The following is a 20,486-nucleotide window of genomic DNA, read 5'->3' as shown; positions in this document are numbered from 1 at the left end:
AGCACATTATTTGAAAGTGTGTGTATGTATATATATATATATATATTATATATATATAGGAAAATGAAAAAAAAAAAGGCAGAATGCTAAACTGGAAGCATATTTTAATAAAGATTTCTAACCGGTTTTCATTGCGAAAGCAAATTATCAAGAAGAAGGAGAATGAAAATGTTTTTTACAAAGAAGTACAAAATGAAGAAAATAATATATAAAAAAATAATATACCCATACATTATATTGTCTTTGAGCTTTTGAAGTTCAATAGTAGTTCATGTTTATAATGGTAGGAAAAATAAGGATGCATGAGAGTTTTGTTAGGTTTAAAAAAAGGGTTAAAAGTTTGTTAAGCAGGGAATGTGGTGTCAAAACAGGAAGTGTGTGTAAGGGGAGACAAATGTTTTTAGTTAGAGTTATGAACTCTTTTTCAACAAAACTCTCAACTCTCATGCATCCTTATTTTTCCTACCATTATATACATGAACTACTATTGAACTTCAAAAGCTCAAAGACACAAACTGCCTGTTGAAAAAGAGTTCATAACTCCAACTAAAAACATTTGTCTCCCCTTACACACACTTCCTGTTTTGACACCACATTTCCTGCTTAACACAAACTTTTAACCCTAACAAAACTCTCATACATCCTTATTTTTCCTACCATTATTTACATGAACTACTATTGAACTTCAAAAGCTCAAAGACAATATAATGTATGGGTATATTTATTATTTTTTTCGTTGTCAGTGCCCCTGGACTGGCTCTTGTGCGGGTGGCACATAAAAGACACCATTTCGAGCGTGGCCGTTTTCGTGCGGGTGGCACATAAAAGACACCATTTCGAGCGTGGCCGTTTTCGTGCGGGTGACACGTAAAAGCACCCACTACACTCTCTGAGTGGTTGGCGTTAGGAAGGGCATCCAGCTGTAGAAACTCTGCCAAATTAGATTGGAGCCTGGTGTAGCCATCCGGTTGCACCAGTCCTCAGTCAAATCGTCCAACCCATGCTAGCATGGAAAGCGGACGTTAAACGATGATGATGATGATGATATTATTTTCTTCATTTTGTACTTCTTTGTAAAAAACATTTTCATTCTCCTTCTTGATAATTTGCTTTCGCAATGAAAACCGGTAAGAAATCTTTATTAAAATATGCTTCCAGTTTAGCATTCTGCCTTTTTTTTCATTTTCCTATTACTTCTCCACGTGCGGTTAACACAACCCCACTATTTACTGACTTATATATATATATATATATATACATACATATATAGATAGATAGATAGATTTTGCTTAAGCTTAGAAATACTAATAACCAGATCTTAAAACTCAATATACAGAGGCTTTTAGAGTAAAGTGATAGATGAGTATAGAGCATAATATAAATTATTGAATAACAAGAAAACAGGAGTTAAGTAATCACCTTCATTTGCTTACAGCTGTTTTTGCTACAAGTTCTACATTCAGAGCTGAATGCTTTTGCAATATTCTACTGCTTTCTCGTAATGTGTGTAAGACTTTTTCACTTTCTCGAGCATCAAACTAAAACACCTGCTTGTTGTCCATACACCTGTCTTCGGTTTTTGTTTTTCTATAAATTTCAACTATATATATATTTAGTTATTTGTGCACTTTCTCATAGAAAACTGAGGAGAAATAGTGTTGTGTTAGTGACGTCTTTCTTCAGAGACAACAGTCATGTTAATGAACAATTAGTATGGCAATTATAACCATTTCATGGAATGAAATGGAAAAAAGGATCAAGAAAATACTTAGCCTTGTGGTCATTTATTAACTTTATTATTATTATTAATAGCAACACTACAACACTGCCAAAATATTTTCAAGTTTCATCTTATTGACAGGGAAAAGAAACTTTTAGCTATAGAAAAAATGCTGGGGTCTTTTTCACTAAGCACAAAGGCCCTAATGCTGTTAAGGGAAGCAAAATAGGAAGTTGTGACTTCAAGGATTTTATGGGGAAAATTAAAATTGGTTTGTGTATTCGACTCACAAGGAGCTTATCTATCTTCAGTTGACGTTTGCTGTATTTAGTTGAAGGATATTTTTAAAGAAAACTCCCAAACTTTTAGAAAAAACAAATGACCCAAATGGAAGACTGCACACATTGTGTATTGAGCGCATAAGGTTCTGTGAAATTGTTATCAGCATTCTGCCTTGTTGGATGACAGTGTATTTGGAAAGCACAGGACATTAATGAGTGTTGAACATAATGGGACTGTAGCAGTTGTGACAGATGATAATCGCTGGCTTGCTATGAGGATAGGAGTTTGTCAGAAGAACAGAGCTGCTGAAATAATCAAAGAAAGTTATACATGTTAATGACATTCACATCTAGCACAACACTACAAATTTAGTGGATAGGTAGTCAATTAACTGACTCCAGTACATAACTGGTATTCATTTTAATGACCACCCCACTATTCCTTCCAGCAGGAATGTAAATAAGGAAAGTTATACATGCTAATAACATTGACATCTGAGTTAATTGTTTTTGCATTAGTTATGACATCTGAGTTTATCATTCATTAATAGTGCATATATACAATACGTGGAGTAAAACTACTCGGAGAAGAATGACCAGCAATACTCTGAGTATGGGGTATACAAATGGAGGCTGTAGAGTGTGTTAGATAAAATGATGACCGATGTACCATGGACAGAAAGGGTTAGAATGGATGCACAGAGGACAGCATCTGCATTGTTGAAGTAGTGATTATGTTTGAGTTTCATGGTATTCAAAACAAGGTTCTAGAGTGTAGACATACCTGACAGAAACCAATCTTTAACTGCAATGCTGTTCAAATTATTGAGAGACATGTTGAACACAATACAAACATTGCCATTCACAGAGCCATCAATGTTTGTCAATAACAGTGGCCTTGTTGATACAAAGTTGCCAATATTTCAGTATTTGTTGGTCCTATTGTAACTATTTACAACAGTGATATTCACAACTAGTATTTTCATTTGAAGATCTATTGCTGTTCACCTTCTCATTAAGATCTGCTTCGATTTCTTAATTTACTTTGCTGTTTGTGACTACCAACAATAGTTTTTTTTTTTGTTGGTTATTTTTTACTCTAATGTATTACTAAAAGACCAATTGATTCATTCCAGTCATGTATACAAACGGTCACTACCTTTCAACAGTTTCTACAAAATATTCCAGTAGATATTGTTCATTTGAAAGTGCTTTAGGCAGTCGTAAGTAACTTGATGCCAAGTTCTTCAACAGGTGCTTCATTTTCAAATATTACTTGACTGTAAATGTTGTGTAGCATCAGTCCCTCCTATTATTGATTTCAAATTTTGGCACAAGGCCACCAAGTTCTGGTGGGGGAGCTAAGTCAATTAGATCGACCCCCCCCCCCTGTGCTGAAATGGTACTTACTTTATCGACCCCAAAAGGATGATAGGCAGTTGACCTCGGCAGATTTTGAACTCAGAATGTAAAGACATGAAATGCTGCTAAGCATTTTGCCCGATGTGCCAACGTTTCTGCCAGTTTGCCACCTTAGTCCTCCATTATTACTTGGTATTTGTATAATACTAATTTGTGTTTTAGTCTACAATAAATTTCATGAAGGTTTTCCACCTCTAAAAAATAGCAGAATCACCCTTTTTCTGCAGCCATTTATTACAGCCACTTCAAAATATATTTCTAGTGATTTGAACCCATATACTATTGTAGCTAGCAAAGTTGTGATGTTAAGTGTTGGAATCTCATCACTAACGCTATTATGAGTTCAGTAAGAGATTACAAACAGAAGACTTTATCTGATAACTTTCTCCTTAGAACTTCAGATTTATATATAACACTCCCTTCTCTCCAAAATTTTGCTCTCAATCTCTGAACTTCAAACTCATCTGCACTGTTCCCCATTAAAATAAGGTCTAGAATATTTATGGATCACTACCCCTGTAGTATCAGAATAAATTCTACACAATCTTTTCAGTGTGGCTGAAACCACACATAAAGTTATCCATCTTAAAATATTTAAACTCTGTTGTCACTATTGGAATATATATATATTTCAATTAATCAAAAAATATAGCAAAACATTTGCAGGGATTTAGTAAAATAGATAATTTTTCATTACTGAGTTTGCTGTTAGGAATATAACTAAAAATTAAATTAAAATTTTTATATAAAATTATATTAATCTAAATTTGAACACAGCACTTTAAAACAGTAGGTTTTGTATCACAGAACCAGGTGTGGAAGTGTAATAAAAAAAAATTAAAAAAAAGCATGAAATCCAACTGAAATCAAAAGCATTAACCTGTCATTAAATCCTTGTAGAACTACAGATGAAACACCAGAATAAGGGTTCACATTACAGATGGAGTTGAAACTTTGGTCACAAGCAATTGGTTTCTTGGGAAGAAGGCTTAACAAACAATGAGCCAAGTCATTGTTATCAGAAAGTAACAACTGAATATATTTGACCACCTGCAATGAAAGACAGAAAATAGAATGTCTCATATTCAACACAATATTTTGCTAAGGACATTCTCTCTCTCTCTCTCTCTCTCTCAATTCTTAAACTACCAATATTTTAAGAAGAAACAAACATTCCATGAATTCCCTCCACAAATAAAATAATTTTACCGTTAATCTTATAATAATAATTCTGCTTGTTCCTCCATTACTTAGCCCATTTGTAACACTTCCATGTGATTAGTTGAAGCAAGGATTGCTTTTCCTTAATGTGTATAGTTTAGTAAAATAAAATAGTTTCATAATGTAATATAGCCTTATAAGTAGGAGCAGTTGGTGATATAATTTTGACTTGTATGAATGGATGTGATGGGCCTTCAGCTCAAAATTAGAAATTTAATGTCTTATCATAATTTAACATCCAATGTTCATGCTGGCATGGGCTGGACGGTTTAACAAGGGCTGCACCAGACTCCAGTCTGATTTGACATGGTTTCTACAGCTGGATACTCTTCCTAATGTCAACCACTCCAAGTAAATTTAATTTCAGTCAATCTATCTAATAATGTTAGGAGATTCTATATGGTCATTAGTCCTGCTAGAAATAGTAACAAAATTCCCTCAAATCATATTCCCCTGTGAGACAGGCCATATTCGATAATGTCGTCCCAGATATGCAATAAAGACAGGATGTTTATGCATGAATGGTTTTTATCACATGACTGCTCAGTAAGACAGTTGTTTTCGTTGTTGGCACTCCGTCGATTACGACGTCGAGGGTTCCAGTTGATCCGATCAACAGAACAGCCTACTCGTGAAATTAACGTGCAAGTGGCTGAGCACTCCACAGACACATGTACCCTTAATGTAGTTCTCGGGGATATTCAGCGTGACACAGTGTGACAAGGCTGACCCTTTGAATAACAGGCACAACAGAAACAGGAAGTAAGAGTGAGAGAAAGTTGTGGTAAAAGAGTACAGCAGGGTTCGCCACCATCCCCTGCCGGAGCCTAGTGGAGCTTTAGGTGTTTTCGCTCAATAAACACTCACGACACCCGGTCTGGGAATCGAAACCGCGATCCTTTGACCACGAGTCCGCTGCCCTAACCACTGGGCCATTGCGCCTCCACATAGTAAGACAGACTTGGAACTAAACAACAACAACAACAACAATAGATGATAACACCAAACAGTAAATATTTGTAATTTAAAATACTTTCTCCTTACCTTTTTAGCCGAATTTAGGCAATGGTTATAGTCATGCAAGACAGCAACAAGGGTCCGAAATACTTCAGGTTTCTCAAAGTAGTTGTTTTTGATCATATTAAGCAATGCTACTAATGGAGATATTTCCAATCGTGTCACATGAATTCCAGCTCAACAAAATAAAAGAAAAAAAAAATTTATTTCCCTTAGAAATGTAAGTATAAGCACAGGAGTGGCTGTGTGGTAAGTAGCTTGTTTACCAGCCACATGGTTCTGGGTTCAGTCCCATTGCGTGGCACCTTGGGCAAGTGTCTTCTACTATAGCCTCAGGCCAACCAAAGCCTTGTGAGTAGATTTTGTAGATGGAAACTGAAAGAAGCCCGTCGTTTATATATATATATATATATATATATATATATATATATATATATATATATATATATATATGTATGTATGTATGTGTATATGTTTGTGTTTGTCCCCCAACATCGCTTGACAACCAATGCTGGTGTGTTTACGTCCCAATAACTTAGCGGTTCGGCAAAAGAGACCAATAGAATAAGTACTAGGCTTACAAAGAATAAGTCCTGGGGTCTATTTCTTCGACTAAAGGCAGTGCTCCAGCATGGCTACAGTCAAATGACAAACAAGTAAAAGAGTAAAGAGTTAGAAATACTGATTTCTTACATAGGCATAAGATTACAAGGTTACAAAGGATAGAGAATAAAACCATGTGATTGGACACATTTATTAGTTTTGATTAGGCTTTGGACCAATAAAGGAGCTTGTCTACTTCCTTAAGCCCTTTGCTCCTTATGGAACATAAGCCATCAATGAGTTTTCTCCATTGCTACCACCTCGGAGCTGGTGAAGATGAATTTATCTTCCAGGTCCTGTTGCTTTTGAATTGTCATCAAAGATGTTGTAACTTGGCTCAACTTTCCAGATGGCAGCTTTGGCCCTATGCAACCCCATTCTTACCTCTGCAAAGAGGTGGTCCAAATTAGTCTGGCCTCAATCTTTTGACCCTGTCCAGCATGAGAAGCCCTTTCAGGAGCTTGCCCTCCAGTGGCATAGCTCTCAGTCATTGAGGCAAACGGGCCACCACATCACATCAAGGACTGGACATTATGATAGTAATAATGGATTAGGTATACAATATAACATACATTATTTTCTTACAATCATTATTAATGCTCAATAAAATTACTTCAACAGGGAGCGAATCAATTTAGATGAGATGCAGTTTGGGTTCGTGCCAGGTAAAAGCACTACTGATGCCTTATTTCTAGTGAGACAGTTGCAGGAGAAATACCTAGCTAAGGATAAACCTCTGTACCTGGCTTTCGTTGACATGGAGAAAGCCTTTGACAGGGTCCCCCGATCCCTTATCTGGTGGTCAATGAGGAAACTTGGGATAGAAGAATGGTTAGTGAGAGCTGTGCGAGCCATGTACAGAGATGCTGCCAGTAAGGTGAGGGTTGGAAATGAGTACAGCAATGAATTCAGGGTAGAGGTAGGGGTCCACCAAGGTTCCGTCCTCAGCCCCCTATTATTTACCATAGTCCTCCAGGCAATCACAGAGGAGTTCAAGACAGGTTGCCCCTGGGAGCTCCTCTATGCTGATGACCTTGCCCTAATTGCGGAGTCACTATCAGAACTAGAGGAGAAGTTTCAGGTGTGGAAGCAAGGTCTAGAATTGAAGGGCCTTAGAGTCAACCTAGCTAAAACCAAAATCCTAATAAGTAGGAAGGTAGATAAAACACAAACCCCTTCAGGTAGATGGCCCTGCTCAGTATGTAGAAAAGGAGTAGGTAGTAACTCTATAAGATGTACCCGGTGCAAGCTATGGACACATAAGAGGTGCAGCAACATCAAAGGCAGGTTAACTAGCAAGTTAGTTTTTGTTTGTGGCAGATGTTCAGGTGCAATAAAGACTGCAAACAAACAGGAAACAACTTCTATCTCATTCCAGGGTGAAAAACTAGAGGTAGTCGATAGCTTCCGCTATCTGGGCGACCAAGTTAGTAGTGGGGGTGGGTGCGCTGAAAGTGTAGCTGCTAGAATAAGAATAGCCTGGGCAAAGTTTAGAGAGCTCTTACCCCTGCTGGCGACAAAGGGACTCTCACTCAGAGTAAAAGGCAGACTGTATGACGCATGCGTACGAACAACCATGCTACATGGCAGTGAAACATGGGCTGTAACTGCTGAGGACATACGTAAGCTCGCAAGGAATGAAGCCAGTATGCTCCGTTGGATGTGTAATGTCAATGTGAATACCCGTCAGAGTGTAAGTATCTTGAGAGAAAAGCTGAACATTAGAAGCATCAGTTGTGGCGTGCAAGAGAGACGATTGCGCTGGTATGGACATGTGGTGAGAATGGAGGAGGATAGCTGCGTGAAAAAGTGCCACACCCTAACAGTTGAGGGAACCCGTGGAAGAGGTAGGCCCAGGAAGACCTGGGCTGAGGTGGTGAGGCAAGACCTTCGTACATTGGGCCTCACCGAGGCGATGACTACGGACCGAGACCTTTGGAAATGGGCTGTGCGTGAGAAGACCCGGCAAGCCAAGTAAGATCGTTGCCAGTGCCCCTGGACTGGTTCTTGTGCGGGTGGCACATGAGATGCACCATTTTGAGCGTGGCCGTTGCCAGTACCGCCTGACTGGCTCCTGTAGGATTTTCGAGCGAGATCGTTGCCAGTGCCCCTGGACTGGCTTGTGCGGGTGGCACATAAAAGACACCATTTCGAGCGTGGCCGTTTTCGTGCGGGTGACACGTAAAAGCACCCACTACACTCTCTGAGTGGTTGGCGTTAGGAAGGGCATCCAGCTGTAGAAACTCTGCCAAATCGGACTGGAGCCTGGTGTTGCCATCCGGTTTCACCAGTCCTCAGTCAAATCGTCCAACCCATGCTAGCATGGAAAGCGGACGTTAAACGATGATGATGATGATGATGATGATGACAGTTAGCCCTGATTCGTAGGTTTATTTCACTGGACATTTACTGCTACGGTATTCCTCTCTCGGTAGTCAAAAAATAAGAACCTGGAAATTCATATTTGGCAGCATATACTGTTCAATCATTTAACATCTGTTTTTCATGCTGGCATGGGTTGGACGGTTTGACCAGAGCTAGCTAGCTGGGAAGCTGCACCAGACTCCAGTCTGATTTGGCATGGTTTCTACAACTGGATGCCCTTCCTAACACCAACCACTTTACAGAGAGTGAGCTGTGTGCTTTTTATGTGGAATGGCACAGATGCTTTTTATGTGAGCCAGCATGGGCCTTTCTCAAGTGGACTGGCATGAGTGCTTCTTAGATAGACATGCATGGAGCAGCACAGGTGCTTTTTACAGGGATCAACATGAAACACAGTATTGAACTACAATTCAATATTAATGCTTTTTAATTACTCTCTTTTACTTGTTTCAGTTATTTGACTGTGGCCATGCTGGAGCACCGCCTTTAGTCAAGCAAATCGACCCCAGGACTTATTCTTTGTAAGCCTAGTACTTATTCTATCGGCCTCTTTTGCCGAACCGCTAAGTTACGGAGACATTAACACACCAGCATCGGTCGTCAAGCGATGTTGGGGGGACAAACACAGACATACAAACTAATACACACACACACATATATATATATATATATATATATATATATATATATATATACGATGGGCTTCTTTCAGTTTCCGTCTACCAAATCCACTCACAAGGCTTTGGTCGGCCTGAGGCTATAGTAGAAGACACTTGCCCAACCCGGAGTCATGTGGTTGGTAAGCAAGCTAATTACCACCCAGCCACTCCTATGCCTATGATAACACGAAGAAATTCTTACACTATAAATCTGAAAGACTAGCTTAATTTAAATTATTAACTGAAATAACTGACAGGGATCATCATCATCATTTGACAGTCTTTCTTTCATGATGACATGAGATTAACAATTTGTCAGGAACCAACAAAACATGAGGGTTGTGGCAAGCTCCAATGTCTGCTTTGGTTTGGTTTCTACAGTTGGATGCCATTCCTAATGCCAACCACATTAAGAGTGTATTGGGTGCTTTATTTTCATTGCACTAACACTAGTAGGGTTGTCGTGTACTTACAAGAAAAGATCCCCTCAACTGCATGGAGTTTAGTATTAAAGGGTGTGAAAATATAACAGAGGGACAGGAATAGGTGTCTTGCCTAAGAAGATGTGAATACATGGCTTCACCAGCTGAAAAGGGAGAGAAATGATAAAGGTTGTAGCCTCAAGATACAAGGTGAATATGAGAGAATAGGGGATAGAGAAACACAAAGGATGGATGGGTAACCATGCTAGAATTATTATTAGAGATGGGGGTTTGAGGTGAATGCCTTGTAATATTCAAATCAATGTTATCAGAGGACGAGTGGATAAAACAATTATGAACCATTAATTTAGAAATAAAGGTTCCCAGTTCTAAATAAGTCTGAAGCTAATGTATGTGTATCTAAGAATATAACTCCTGGTGGCAATCAAGGTCAAAGTAACAGAGTAAATATAAATATTGAGTATTTCATCTCTAACGATAATGCTAATTACCTGAGAATTATTATTATGCCTCATTTTAAAAATAAAGCCAAATACTCACACATTTTCTTTCTGGGGGGTTTTGGTTTTTTTTTTTAGTATTTTTTCAAAGTGAAGAAAATGAAGACAGCCTGTAAAAGTATGACAAAAACAATTTTTAAAAAATTAGAAATTCTTTTTTTTTTGCATTTTTAAAAATACAACTCATTACAGATTTTATGACATATTCTTAGCAGCAAGTTTGATGAATATATTAATCAAACCAACCACCGAGAATGTGTCATAATATTAAAATCAGGTGATCCTATTTTCCTCCAGGCCCCACTATAACTTTCCAGAAAAATGTACGCCCACACCCAATGGTTGAAAAAAAAAAAAACTTTATTTTTAATATTTCATAATAATATACTTTCCTTAAAGAAAAATCCACACTAGAGCATTAGAATAGTGCCAAACTGTAGCAAAGTCTTCACACAGTGTGCTTGGCTGGAAGGACTTGTTTGGCTAGGCTGAGTACAAGTATAGTATGTTTGCTGTGATAACCCACAAGGAACAGTGGGCATATAAGCAGTCTCTCTGTGGATAATTAAATGTTTACATTAACTCCCGGTCACCATAACAAAACAAAAAAAAAAAAAAAAACAAGTGTAAAAGGTGTAAAAAAAAATGTGTAGGAAACGAATATGAAAACAAAAATTTGCGCAAATGAACCGGGAGGTGGGGAGTAGACTTTCGGAAAATTCACATGATCCAACTTTCACAAAATTCACATGATCCAATTTTCCGAAAGTCCTCTCCCCATTCCCAGTTTGTTTGCGCAAATTTTTGCTTTCATATTCAATTTCTACATTTTTTTTACACCTATTAGACTGTTCTTTTTTATTCTTTTTTTTTTTTCTTTTTTTGGTGATCGGATATTAACCTTAAGATCTCTTTGACTGAGTGCAGTTAAAGTAGAGGAGAAAGCAGCCTTATACTAGGTAATGAGGGTGGGTTAAAGTGAAAAAAAGGGGCCAGGACAGGTTTCTTGCTGTAGCAGAGCTACACACCTACTTATATAATAGAAGAATGTGTGCAACATATATATATATATATATATATATATATATATATATATATATATATATATAGGCATACGATAGGATTGCTTCAATATTTCAGGGGTAGTCTGAAGTATCTAAGCAGCCAGGGGATAGTTGAATCCGAAGGCACTCCTGGAGATTACTTGTGTGGGTACCGTCTTTGTTAGAAGGTATCCAGAGGCAGGTAATTTATCGTTTAAACCGCAATTTATAATTATAATCTCCACTTAATTATATATATATAGGCATAACTACAGAGTTGTACCCCCCCCCCCCCGATTTGGAAGGTCATAACTTTCAGAAAAATGAATATTTTTTAATGAAATTTTCTATGCATATATTATTTATTATGTAGATTCCGAATATACAAAAATTTTCGGTGAAAGTGTTTTGGAATGAGGGTGGGGGACAATTTTCGGAAATTCCAACAGAGTCCACTTAAATTCCTCTTAACTTCCAGGAAAATGAATATTTTTTCGTGAAATTTTCTACAAATATACCTTGATGTATGTACATTTCGAGCATGTTGGAATTTTGAAGGAAACAATTGCAGGTTATTTTTGAGAAGTGTTCCCCACTCGGTGGTGTTTCGGAGCAAGTCGTCCATATTTGTTTTATTTTTCTCTATTATGTGCGTATGTGCATCCGTAGATTTCTACTTTACGCTGTCCAACTGGAGACCCTGAAGCATCGCAATGTTCGCTTTTATTTTATTCTCTACCCGAGATCGCACTGAAATTTATTTTGTTACCACTTTGGAAATTATAACACTAAAATTTATTCTGTTGCCACTTTGGAAATTATAACACTAAAATTTATTCTGTTGCCACTTTGGAAATTATCACACTAAAATTAAATTTATTCTGTTGCCACTTTGGAAGGTTTCAAGATGAATATCATGCAATGTCCTCCGTTTCGCCTATTGGATTTGTTTGAAATCAGCCGTGACCAGGACCATCTAATTGAATGGCTGAAAACATATGGACTTTTAGCAGAAGCTCATGTCTGTGACTGGCCACAATTGTTCGTTTGTGAAATTTCCACGACTTCAAGATGGTAGAAGTGCACTGCTCGACAGTGTCGAAAACGCTTTTCCATTAGAAAAGGATCGTTTTTCCAAAATAGTAATTTATCTTTAAGAACAATACTGCCCTTTCTGTATTGGTGGTCCATTGATGAACCCTTGCAGAAAATTATGCATGAGCTAAAAAATTGCGAGTTGGTCCACTGTGGTGGATTGGACCAATCTCTGCCGAGATATTCTGGCACAACACCTAATTGATAATCCATTAATGATTGGCGGCCCTGATGTCGTGGTTGCCATCGATGAGTCTAAATTTATGCACCGAAAGTATCGGCGGGGTGCGCACTACGACGGCACTTGGGTGTTGGGTGGAGTTGAATTGGACAATCCCACCAATTGCTTCTTATCTATATGCCCGGATAATAGCCGGTCCATGGATTCCTTGCAATCCATTATCCGGCAACATGTCCATCCAGGGAGCATCATTTTCACAGATGAATGGGCAGGTTATCGTAATTTGCAGCAGCAAGGGTTCCTGCATTTAACGGTAAACCACTCAGTTTCATTTGTTGATGAAGCCACAGGTGTACACACAAATCATGTAGAAGGAATGTGGGCGCATGCTAAGCGCAAATATCGGCAACTTTATGGTACCTCATCCGAGTTGTTTCCCTCGTATTTAATAGAATTCATGTGGCGGAAGAGGTATTCCACTAGACAATTTGAGCACCTCTTTGCTCAAATTGCTGAGCAATACACATTTTAAATACATATACACATAACATACTTTTTTTTTTAAACAAACATTTCTTAACTAATACAAGATTTCACCTAAGATCAATGAAGAACACAAACACGTACTGAAACAGTGACTAAACTTATGTCGTTTTGTTGGGATTAATCCACCTTTAATGTGAAAAAAACAGAACCGACGTATACGACAGGTAAGTAAAATATATTTGTGTACTTTTTCTCTGTTTATTCTTAATCTTCGTGTTTTTGCAAGATTGAAAAAAAAGTTTCGGAGAGCTAACATTTTAAAATTCTTGGGGAAGGGACAGGGTGACTGCGCCGAGTCTGCCCTTTATAGTTTCTATATTTAACCGTGCGTGTATATTCCTATTTTTGCTTCTGTTCTCTTCTACTTCTCTACTAGAAACGTTTACTTTGGAATTTACTTCTATTGAGAAAAAAATCGTGTTCATGTTATTTTTAACGTAAGTTTTCTTATGACGGTTTCTCTTTTCTGCGTATTACTTCATTAGAAATTTACGGATGCACATACGAACATAATAGAGAAAAATGAAACCATTATGAACGACTTGCTCCGAAACACCACCGAGTGGGGAACACTTCTCAAAAATAACCTGCAGTTGTTTCCTTCAAAATTCCTACATGCTCGAAATGTACATACATCAAGGTATATTTGTAGAAAATTTCACGAAAAAATATTCATTTTCCTGGAAGTTAAGAGGAATTTAAGTGGACTCTGTTGGAATTACCGAAAATTGTCCCCCACCCCCATTCCAAAACACTTTCACCGAAAATTTTTTGTATATTCGGAATCTACATAATAAATAATATATGCATAGAAAATTTCATTAAAAAATATTCATTTTTCTGAAAGTTATGACCTTCCACAGTCGCGTGGGGTACAACTCTGTAGTTATGCCTATATATATATATATATATATATATATATATATATATATATATATATATTCTATTCTTTAACAAGAATGTTGATGATGGTTCAGCTGACCGAAACTTCGAAGTCACTGTCAAGAATAAATTTGTACTCTACAAAAGTATAAAGTAACCCATCAGATTAATGTAAAACTATTTATTATATTATAACTGAACATAAAAACATTAATGTGTGTGTGTGTGTGTGTGTGTGTGTGTATGCATAATTAATCACGTCATTTAAATCTCAAAGCTACGATATAATGCATGCATGATTAATTCAAAACAATGTAGATAAATAAGCATTACAGTTGACAGAGTAATCTGAAAGTTAAAGGTTCAAGTCATGTTTAATATATCAATCAAGAAAATTAATGTGCCATGCTATGCAGGAGTTTAGTAATAAGCGCCGAGTTTTGTAATAGAATTAATTAAGGTGTTGATTTTCCCCTCAATGTATAATTTTGGTTATTTTGGGACGGAGCCATTGAGATATTTCAGAGATATTTACAATGTGTGGTTTGGAATTTGAATTTTAAAAAGATAATTAAATATCCAGAACCAACGGAGTTATAAAATGTCTTTTAGATATCAATTACGCAAAATTACTTTTGCAGTTAATATTCCTTCAATTTGAATTACTAGCATTATCAGCTGATAATATTAAGCAGAGGATATAATAATATTCTGAAAGTGTTTTGGATATTAATCTTGATAACAATATCTGTGTGGTTTGGAATTTAATTTCTTGAAAAATAATTAAATATCCAGAATCAACGGAGTTATAAAATGTCTTTTGGGTATCAATTACGCGAAATTATTTTTACAGTTAATATTCCTTCAATCTGAATTACTATCATTATCAGCCGATAACATTAAGCATTGTTATATATTGTTATATCCTAATATATATATTGCTATGTCCTAATATAACAATATTCTGAAAGGGTTTGGGATATTAATTTTGATAACAATATCTGTGAACGGCTTCCACTGGAATATATATATATATATATATAATAATAATAATAATAATAATATTAGGGATAAAATCCAAAATTACAGGTAAAAACTCAATTAAAATCAATTTATTAAAAATTAAAATTAAATTAAGTTTCACAGTATAAAATATATATAAATATATAGTTTTAGGGAAAATATTCATAGATGAGTTCGGTTCTTTTCTCTAAAACTATATATATATATATATATATATATATAATTAGATGTGTTAATGTTCCTTTACCTGAAGTATTTTATGAAGTTGATGGTATTGGTATTTCTTTGGTCTGTGTGAAATAACACCTCAAATGAGATTCAGAAGGAACTTTTTATCAATTACAATAACTTCGAATCATCGACTAAAGACGCGTTTTAGGTGAATTAAATTACGACCGGTCATACAGGAAATTAAAGAAGGGTTTCTCATAGAGATTCAAATAAATAACAGAGATAAAAATGAATTTAGATTTGTCATTTAAGATGACTAAAGAACTCTTGCTCCAAGGTTTCCTAAGTCCGTATCGTGACGTTGTTACAACCGTTGTTAATGAAGCAATAAGACGCCGATCTCGATGGCTCTATGTCTAATTACAAAAAAAAAATTATAATTAATTATTTTAATTGTTATCATCGCTATAGTTTTTGTCTCGAAATGTTTTGTCTAAGGTTCAGTTTAAATTTTAGATTTTCTTTTTAATGTGAAAATATTGTTCAGATCTACAATGTCCTTCTCGTCAGTTTCCGTATTGCAGAAGGAAAAGAGAAAGAAAATATTAAGTAATTAAATTAACTTATTGTTTTTTGCTGTTTTTAATTTCAGAAAACTAATTTAAAATTCATTTAAAATGTGTAGCCTTGTACTTATATTAAAAATAATTAATAACCAGAATCAATGGAGCGATAAAACGTCTTTCGGTTTCAGTTTCGTTTCATTATTTTTACTATTAATATTTCATTTTGAATTTTTTTTTTTTTTTTTTTAGATAACTATTAGAATTTATTAAAACCAAGAAATTAGTACATATGTTCATTTTGTCTTCACTAGACTTCATTATTAAACGGTTTCCGTTATTTTTCTGCATTCTGAGTTCAATTCCTGCCGAGATCAACATGACCTTTAACCTGTCCGGGGGTCGATAAATTAAGTCCCAATTGCGTACTGGAGTCGATGTAATTAGTTAAACCTCTCCCACTAAAATTGCAGACCTTATGCTAAATTTGAAACCATTATTTTCTTACACTTACACCAAGTTATACGTTTGTCTATCAAACATAAGCTATATTTAATGTTGGCGTCATTATTATAGCAGTTTTATGGCTGTGAATCATAGATCTTGTATCGTTGACACATGAACTAATATGAAACATGCTCTGTCGTCAGTCATACGGAGATTTTAGTAGAACTACATCAAAGGTTACGAAAGTCTTTGACACAAATTGGAATTACAACTATTGCAATAGTATTAAGGCCAACAAGGAAGCATCTACATTGTCTCTTTACCTGCTAGAAATAACAACTACATCTATAAACTATCGTCATAGAAAAGAAGGGACACGTTGAATAATGTAGTCTCACATTCGCTCGGCCTTATAGAAATACTGGATGTTCACAACTGAGCGAAAGTAAAGAATACGTACACTTGATGGTTAGGGTTTAGGTTAAGGTTAGGGTTTAAATTAGGATTAGGATTAGGGTTAGGGTTTTTGTTATGCCGAAAACGGGTGGTGTACGTATTTTTTACCTCCGCCCACAACTGGAATGCTTTTGATTGTTAGTTTACTTAATTATCTTTAATAATAAACGCGAATGTCAGAGTGTCACATTTTTTCAACTTTACTCCTAGAGGCCGTAGTCCAACATATACCATTTTGAAATCAGGCCGACTCCGTGAGTAAATTAAAAACATTCCGGACTGAATCCGGACCCGCAATCCTGAAATTTAGGATTTATATTTTTTTCGTTATTGCGATTGTTTTCAGCGATTTTTTTACGACGAATTTTTTTGTACGCAGCAATTTTTATAATTTTGAAATAAATTTTGGGAATAATCGAAATTAATTGTGAAATCCAGCGATTGTTTTCGCGAATTTTTTATGTGATTTTTTGCAACAAATATGATCATCATTGGAATATGACTCTGGGTGAAGCAATTGCAACAAATTCTCCAAAACAAGTCAGAGATCTGTTTGCAGTAATGATTGCCACCTGTGAACTTTCCAACCCAGTTACTCTTTGGGAAAAATATCAGTGAGGATATTCTTCAGGAAATGAGACTTGCTCATCCAGGATTGTAATTGAATCCTCAGATTACAAATTTAGCTCTCTGTGAAATTGAAGACAAAGTGATGAACTTAGCTCAAAGAGATCTCAGCAATTTTGGTCTGCCAAAGCCAAACAGAGAAACTAGACAAATCAACAGGGAAATTTTGAGAGAAATAGGATACAACATGGAAGAACTGCAGCAATGTGATCAAAACAATGAACCCCTTCTTGAACCAAAACTGACAGCAAATATATCAGAAGGTCCTTGATGACATCAACAACAAGAATGGAGGGATTTTCTTCTTGGATGCATCTGGAAGTACTGGTAAAACTTTTATAACTAACCTTCTTTTACTTGCAGTGAGACTCCAGAGAAAAGTAGCTCTAGCAGTAGCATCATCTGGAATTGCTACTATCCTCTTGCCTGGAGGGCATACAGCACACAGCACCTTCAAATTTCCATTGGATTTGAACTATAATGAAACCGTCATTTGCAACATCAAGAGTGGAACCAACTTGGCTAAGCTACTGGAGGAGACAAGATTCATTGTCTGGGATGAATGTACCCTGGCACACAAGCAAGCATTTGAGGCTCTGGACATTAGACATTAGACAGAATTCACAAATCATGGGAGGTATCACCGTGCTACTCTTTGGTGATTTTAGACAAGCATTGCCAGTTATTGCAAGAGGAACTCCAGCTGATGAAATCAATGCTTGCCTGAAACATTCTTACATCTGGAGCCATGTTCAAAGACTCAGCCTGAAAATAAACATGAGAGGAAGATTTGATGCTTTGTTGTTGCAGATTGGCAATGGAACCATCAAAATGGAGATATTTCACTCCCAAATAGTTGTGGAGTTTCAGTCTCAAGTATCCAAAACTTGATAAACCATGTTTATTCAAATGTTAAACGCCATTTCATGGATTCAAACTGACTTTGTGAGAGGGCCATATTAGCTCCCAAGAATCAAACTGTGGATAACATCAACAGGAAACTTTTCCAAGAAATTCCAAAAGACAGCATGAAGTACTTTCCCATTGATACTGTGGTTGAACAAAAGCAGGCAGTGAATTATCCAATAGAGTTCCTGAATTCATTGAATCTTCCTGGAATGCTATCACACAAGCTGGAACTAAATCTTATTCACACTACTCCACCTACCAAAGGAACACCCTGCCAAAAGCTATATAAAACCAGGTAAAACCAGAATAAATATACAGACTGGCGACAGCAGGTAAGATGAGACTTCAAAGTTACTGTCAATGTTTTCCTTGTAAAAATTAACATATACATATATTTTTTCTCTCAACCACACTCTTTTATTTTTCTTCTGATCAAGGACAAGCATATGAAGTGTCAAGACTTTCCTTTCTTTTTAAGCATTAAACTAATGCAACATTGTGGAGGCGCAATGGCCCAGTGGTTAGGGCAGCAGACTCGCAGTCATAGGATCGCGGTTTCGATTCCAGGACCGGGCGTTGTGAGCGTTTATTGAGTGAAAACGCCTAAAAGCTCCACGAGGCTCCGGCAGGGGATGGTGGCGAACCCTGCTGTACTCTTTCAGCACAACTTTCTCTCACTCTTATTTCCTGTTTCTGTTGTGCCTGTAATTCAAAGGGTCAGCCTTGTCACACTGTGTCATGCTGAACTACGTTAAGGATACACGTGTCTGTGGAGTGCTCAGCCACTTGCACGTTAATTTCACGAGCAGACTGTTCCATTGATCGGATCAACTGGAACCCTCGACGTAGTAAGCGACAGAGTGCCAACTTCTTAATGCAACATTGTTAAAATTTGTCCTGTTATTTCAATCTTGTTGTATGGCACCTTGGAGACATATTTTTATTGTAGCTGTAAGTCAAACAAATTCTTTTATATATATATATATATATATATATATATATATATATATATATATATATATATATACCTACAATTATAATTTTTTTTAAATATATGTTTACTATAGTCTTTTAGTAACACGTGCACAATGATATACAGTTTACCAGCCAGAACATTGGCTGCTGCATACTTAAAAATATGTCCCCTAACAAATTTGTTTCTTTATAACTTCCAGAAAAACAGATATTATTTTTATGAAATTTTCTACAAATATGCTTCAGATAGTATAGATTCCAACTGTATAGCAATTTGTGGTGAAAAAAAATTTTCTGAAAAAAATGTAATGTGTGTCAGTATGTGTGTGCGCTTTCCCACCATTTTTCACTTTCATATTAAATTTCAAAATAGTCATAATCTAAACACCCTGAAAGGTATTTGTCAAAATTTTCATTAAAAAATAACCATTTTTACAAAAGTTATGAGGAAACAAAGATGACCAGTCTGACTTTTCTGAAAATCATCTACCACTTCCCTGGAAAAAATTTTCTCACAAGAAATTCCAATATAATTGGAATCTACATCATCTCAGTTGTTATGAGGAAACAAAGTTGGTGGGAGCACAATTGTGTACGTATGCTCATCGCTTAAACATAAGTAATAATAAGATTACATTTCTATTATATATATATATATCTACATATCAGCTTGCTTCACTTCACTTTTATTTTGTATGTAACAATATTTAATTATATAACTGCATGTTATATAAAAACAAAGAATATACTTCTGTTATTCGGTTTCCATCAAAATGGTGACAGTAATACGAATGAGATGGGCTCAATTTTTCACTACACATAAACATAAATAGGATAACTGTATTTATAATGGTACTGTGTTTATTAACAAATATTAACTGTATTAAAAGTGCATCATAGTGTATGTTTATATAGAGAGAGATATTTGAAATAAACCTATATATAATCATCAGTGGTAGCAGCTTTATCTCATAGCCAAGAATTTAATTTCTTCTTTGATGAATGCTTCCTTTATGGTGATGGCATTGATGATTCTGTAGACCAATTCTTGCATAGAAGAGTCGATGGCTTTGACAGCATGGTAATGTTGGTGGAGGATGAGGTTGATATTGTCAAGCCTTTTTTCTCCTGTTATTTGATTTCTTCCTTTTGGCAGGACTTGTGTGATTTTTCATTGCTTTGCAGATGCATGTTCCTTTAATGTAATTGCACTTCATGCAAGCAGACACAAAACAGAAATAAGAAGATGATGAGGATGATGATGATTTGTATAGGATTAAATAAAAAAAAAATGCAAAGACAGACATATACAACCAG

General features: G+C 36.1%; 1 protein-coding gene across 2 annotated transcripts; it reads right to left on the bottom strand.

The window, feature by feature from the left end:
* Nucleotides 1-1,773: 1,773 nt before the first annotated feature.
* Nucleotides 1,774-15,615, bottom strand: LOC106874183 (uncharacterized). 2 transcript variants are annotated; one of them, XM_089360877.1, is made up of 5 exons: nucleotides 15,269-15,615; nucleotides 10,292-10,361; nucleotides 5,689-5,837; nucleotides 4,304-4,473; nucleotides 1,774-2,304 (listed from the first exon to the last, which is right to left on the bottom strand). In XM_089360877.1, exons 2-5 carry the CDS (start codon nucleotides 10,293-10,295, stop codon nucleotides 2,211-2,213), a joined length of 417 nt encoding a protein of 138 aa, XP_089217003.1. In that variant the 5' UTR covers nucleotides 10,296-10,361; nucleotides 15,269-15,615; the 3' UTR covers nucleotides 1,774-2,210. The 2 variants fall into 2 exon arrangements, with proteins under 2 accessions (XP_089217003.1, XP_089217002.1); XM_089360876.1 differs by having other exon boundaries at nucleotides 1,774-2,307; nucleotides 15,269-15,600.
* Between the last annotated feature and the right edge of the window lie 4,871 nt (nucleotides 15,616-20,486).

The sequence above is a fragment of the Octopus bimaculoides genome, chromosome 12, assembly GCF_046866305.1.
Source record: "Octopus bimaculoides isolate indiv1 chromosome 12, ASM4686630v1, whole genome shotgun sequence".
Classification (NCBI taxonomy): Eukaryota; Metazoa; Mollusca; class Cephalopoda; order Octopoda; family Octopodidae; genus Octopus; species Octopus bimaculoides.
This window is presented reverse-complemented; position numbering and strand designations above follow the sequence as displayed.

Excerpts from the sequence above, each read along its gene's own strand:
- LOC106874183 (XM_089360876.1), bottom strand. Across the intron at positions 4,474-5,688 it reads GCCTAAATTCGGCTAAAAAG|GTGGTCAAATATATTCAGTT; the intron begins GTAAGGAGAAAG and ends CTTTCATTGCAG. Across the intron at positions 2,308-4,303 it reads CTACAAGGATTTAATGACAG|CAGCTCTGTTCTTCTGACAA; the intron begins GTTAATGCTTTT and ends TGATTATTTCAG.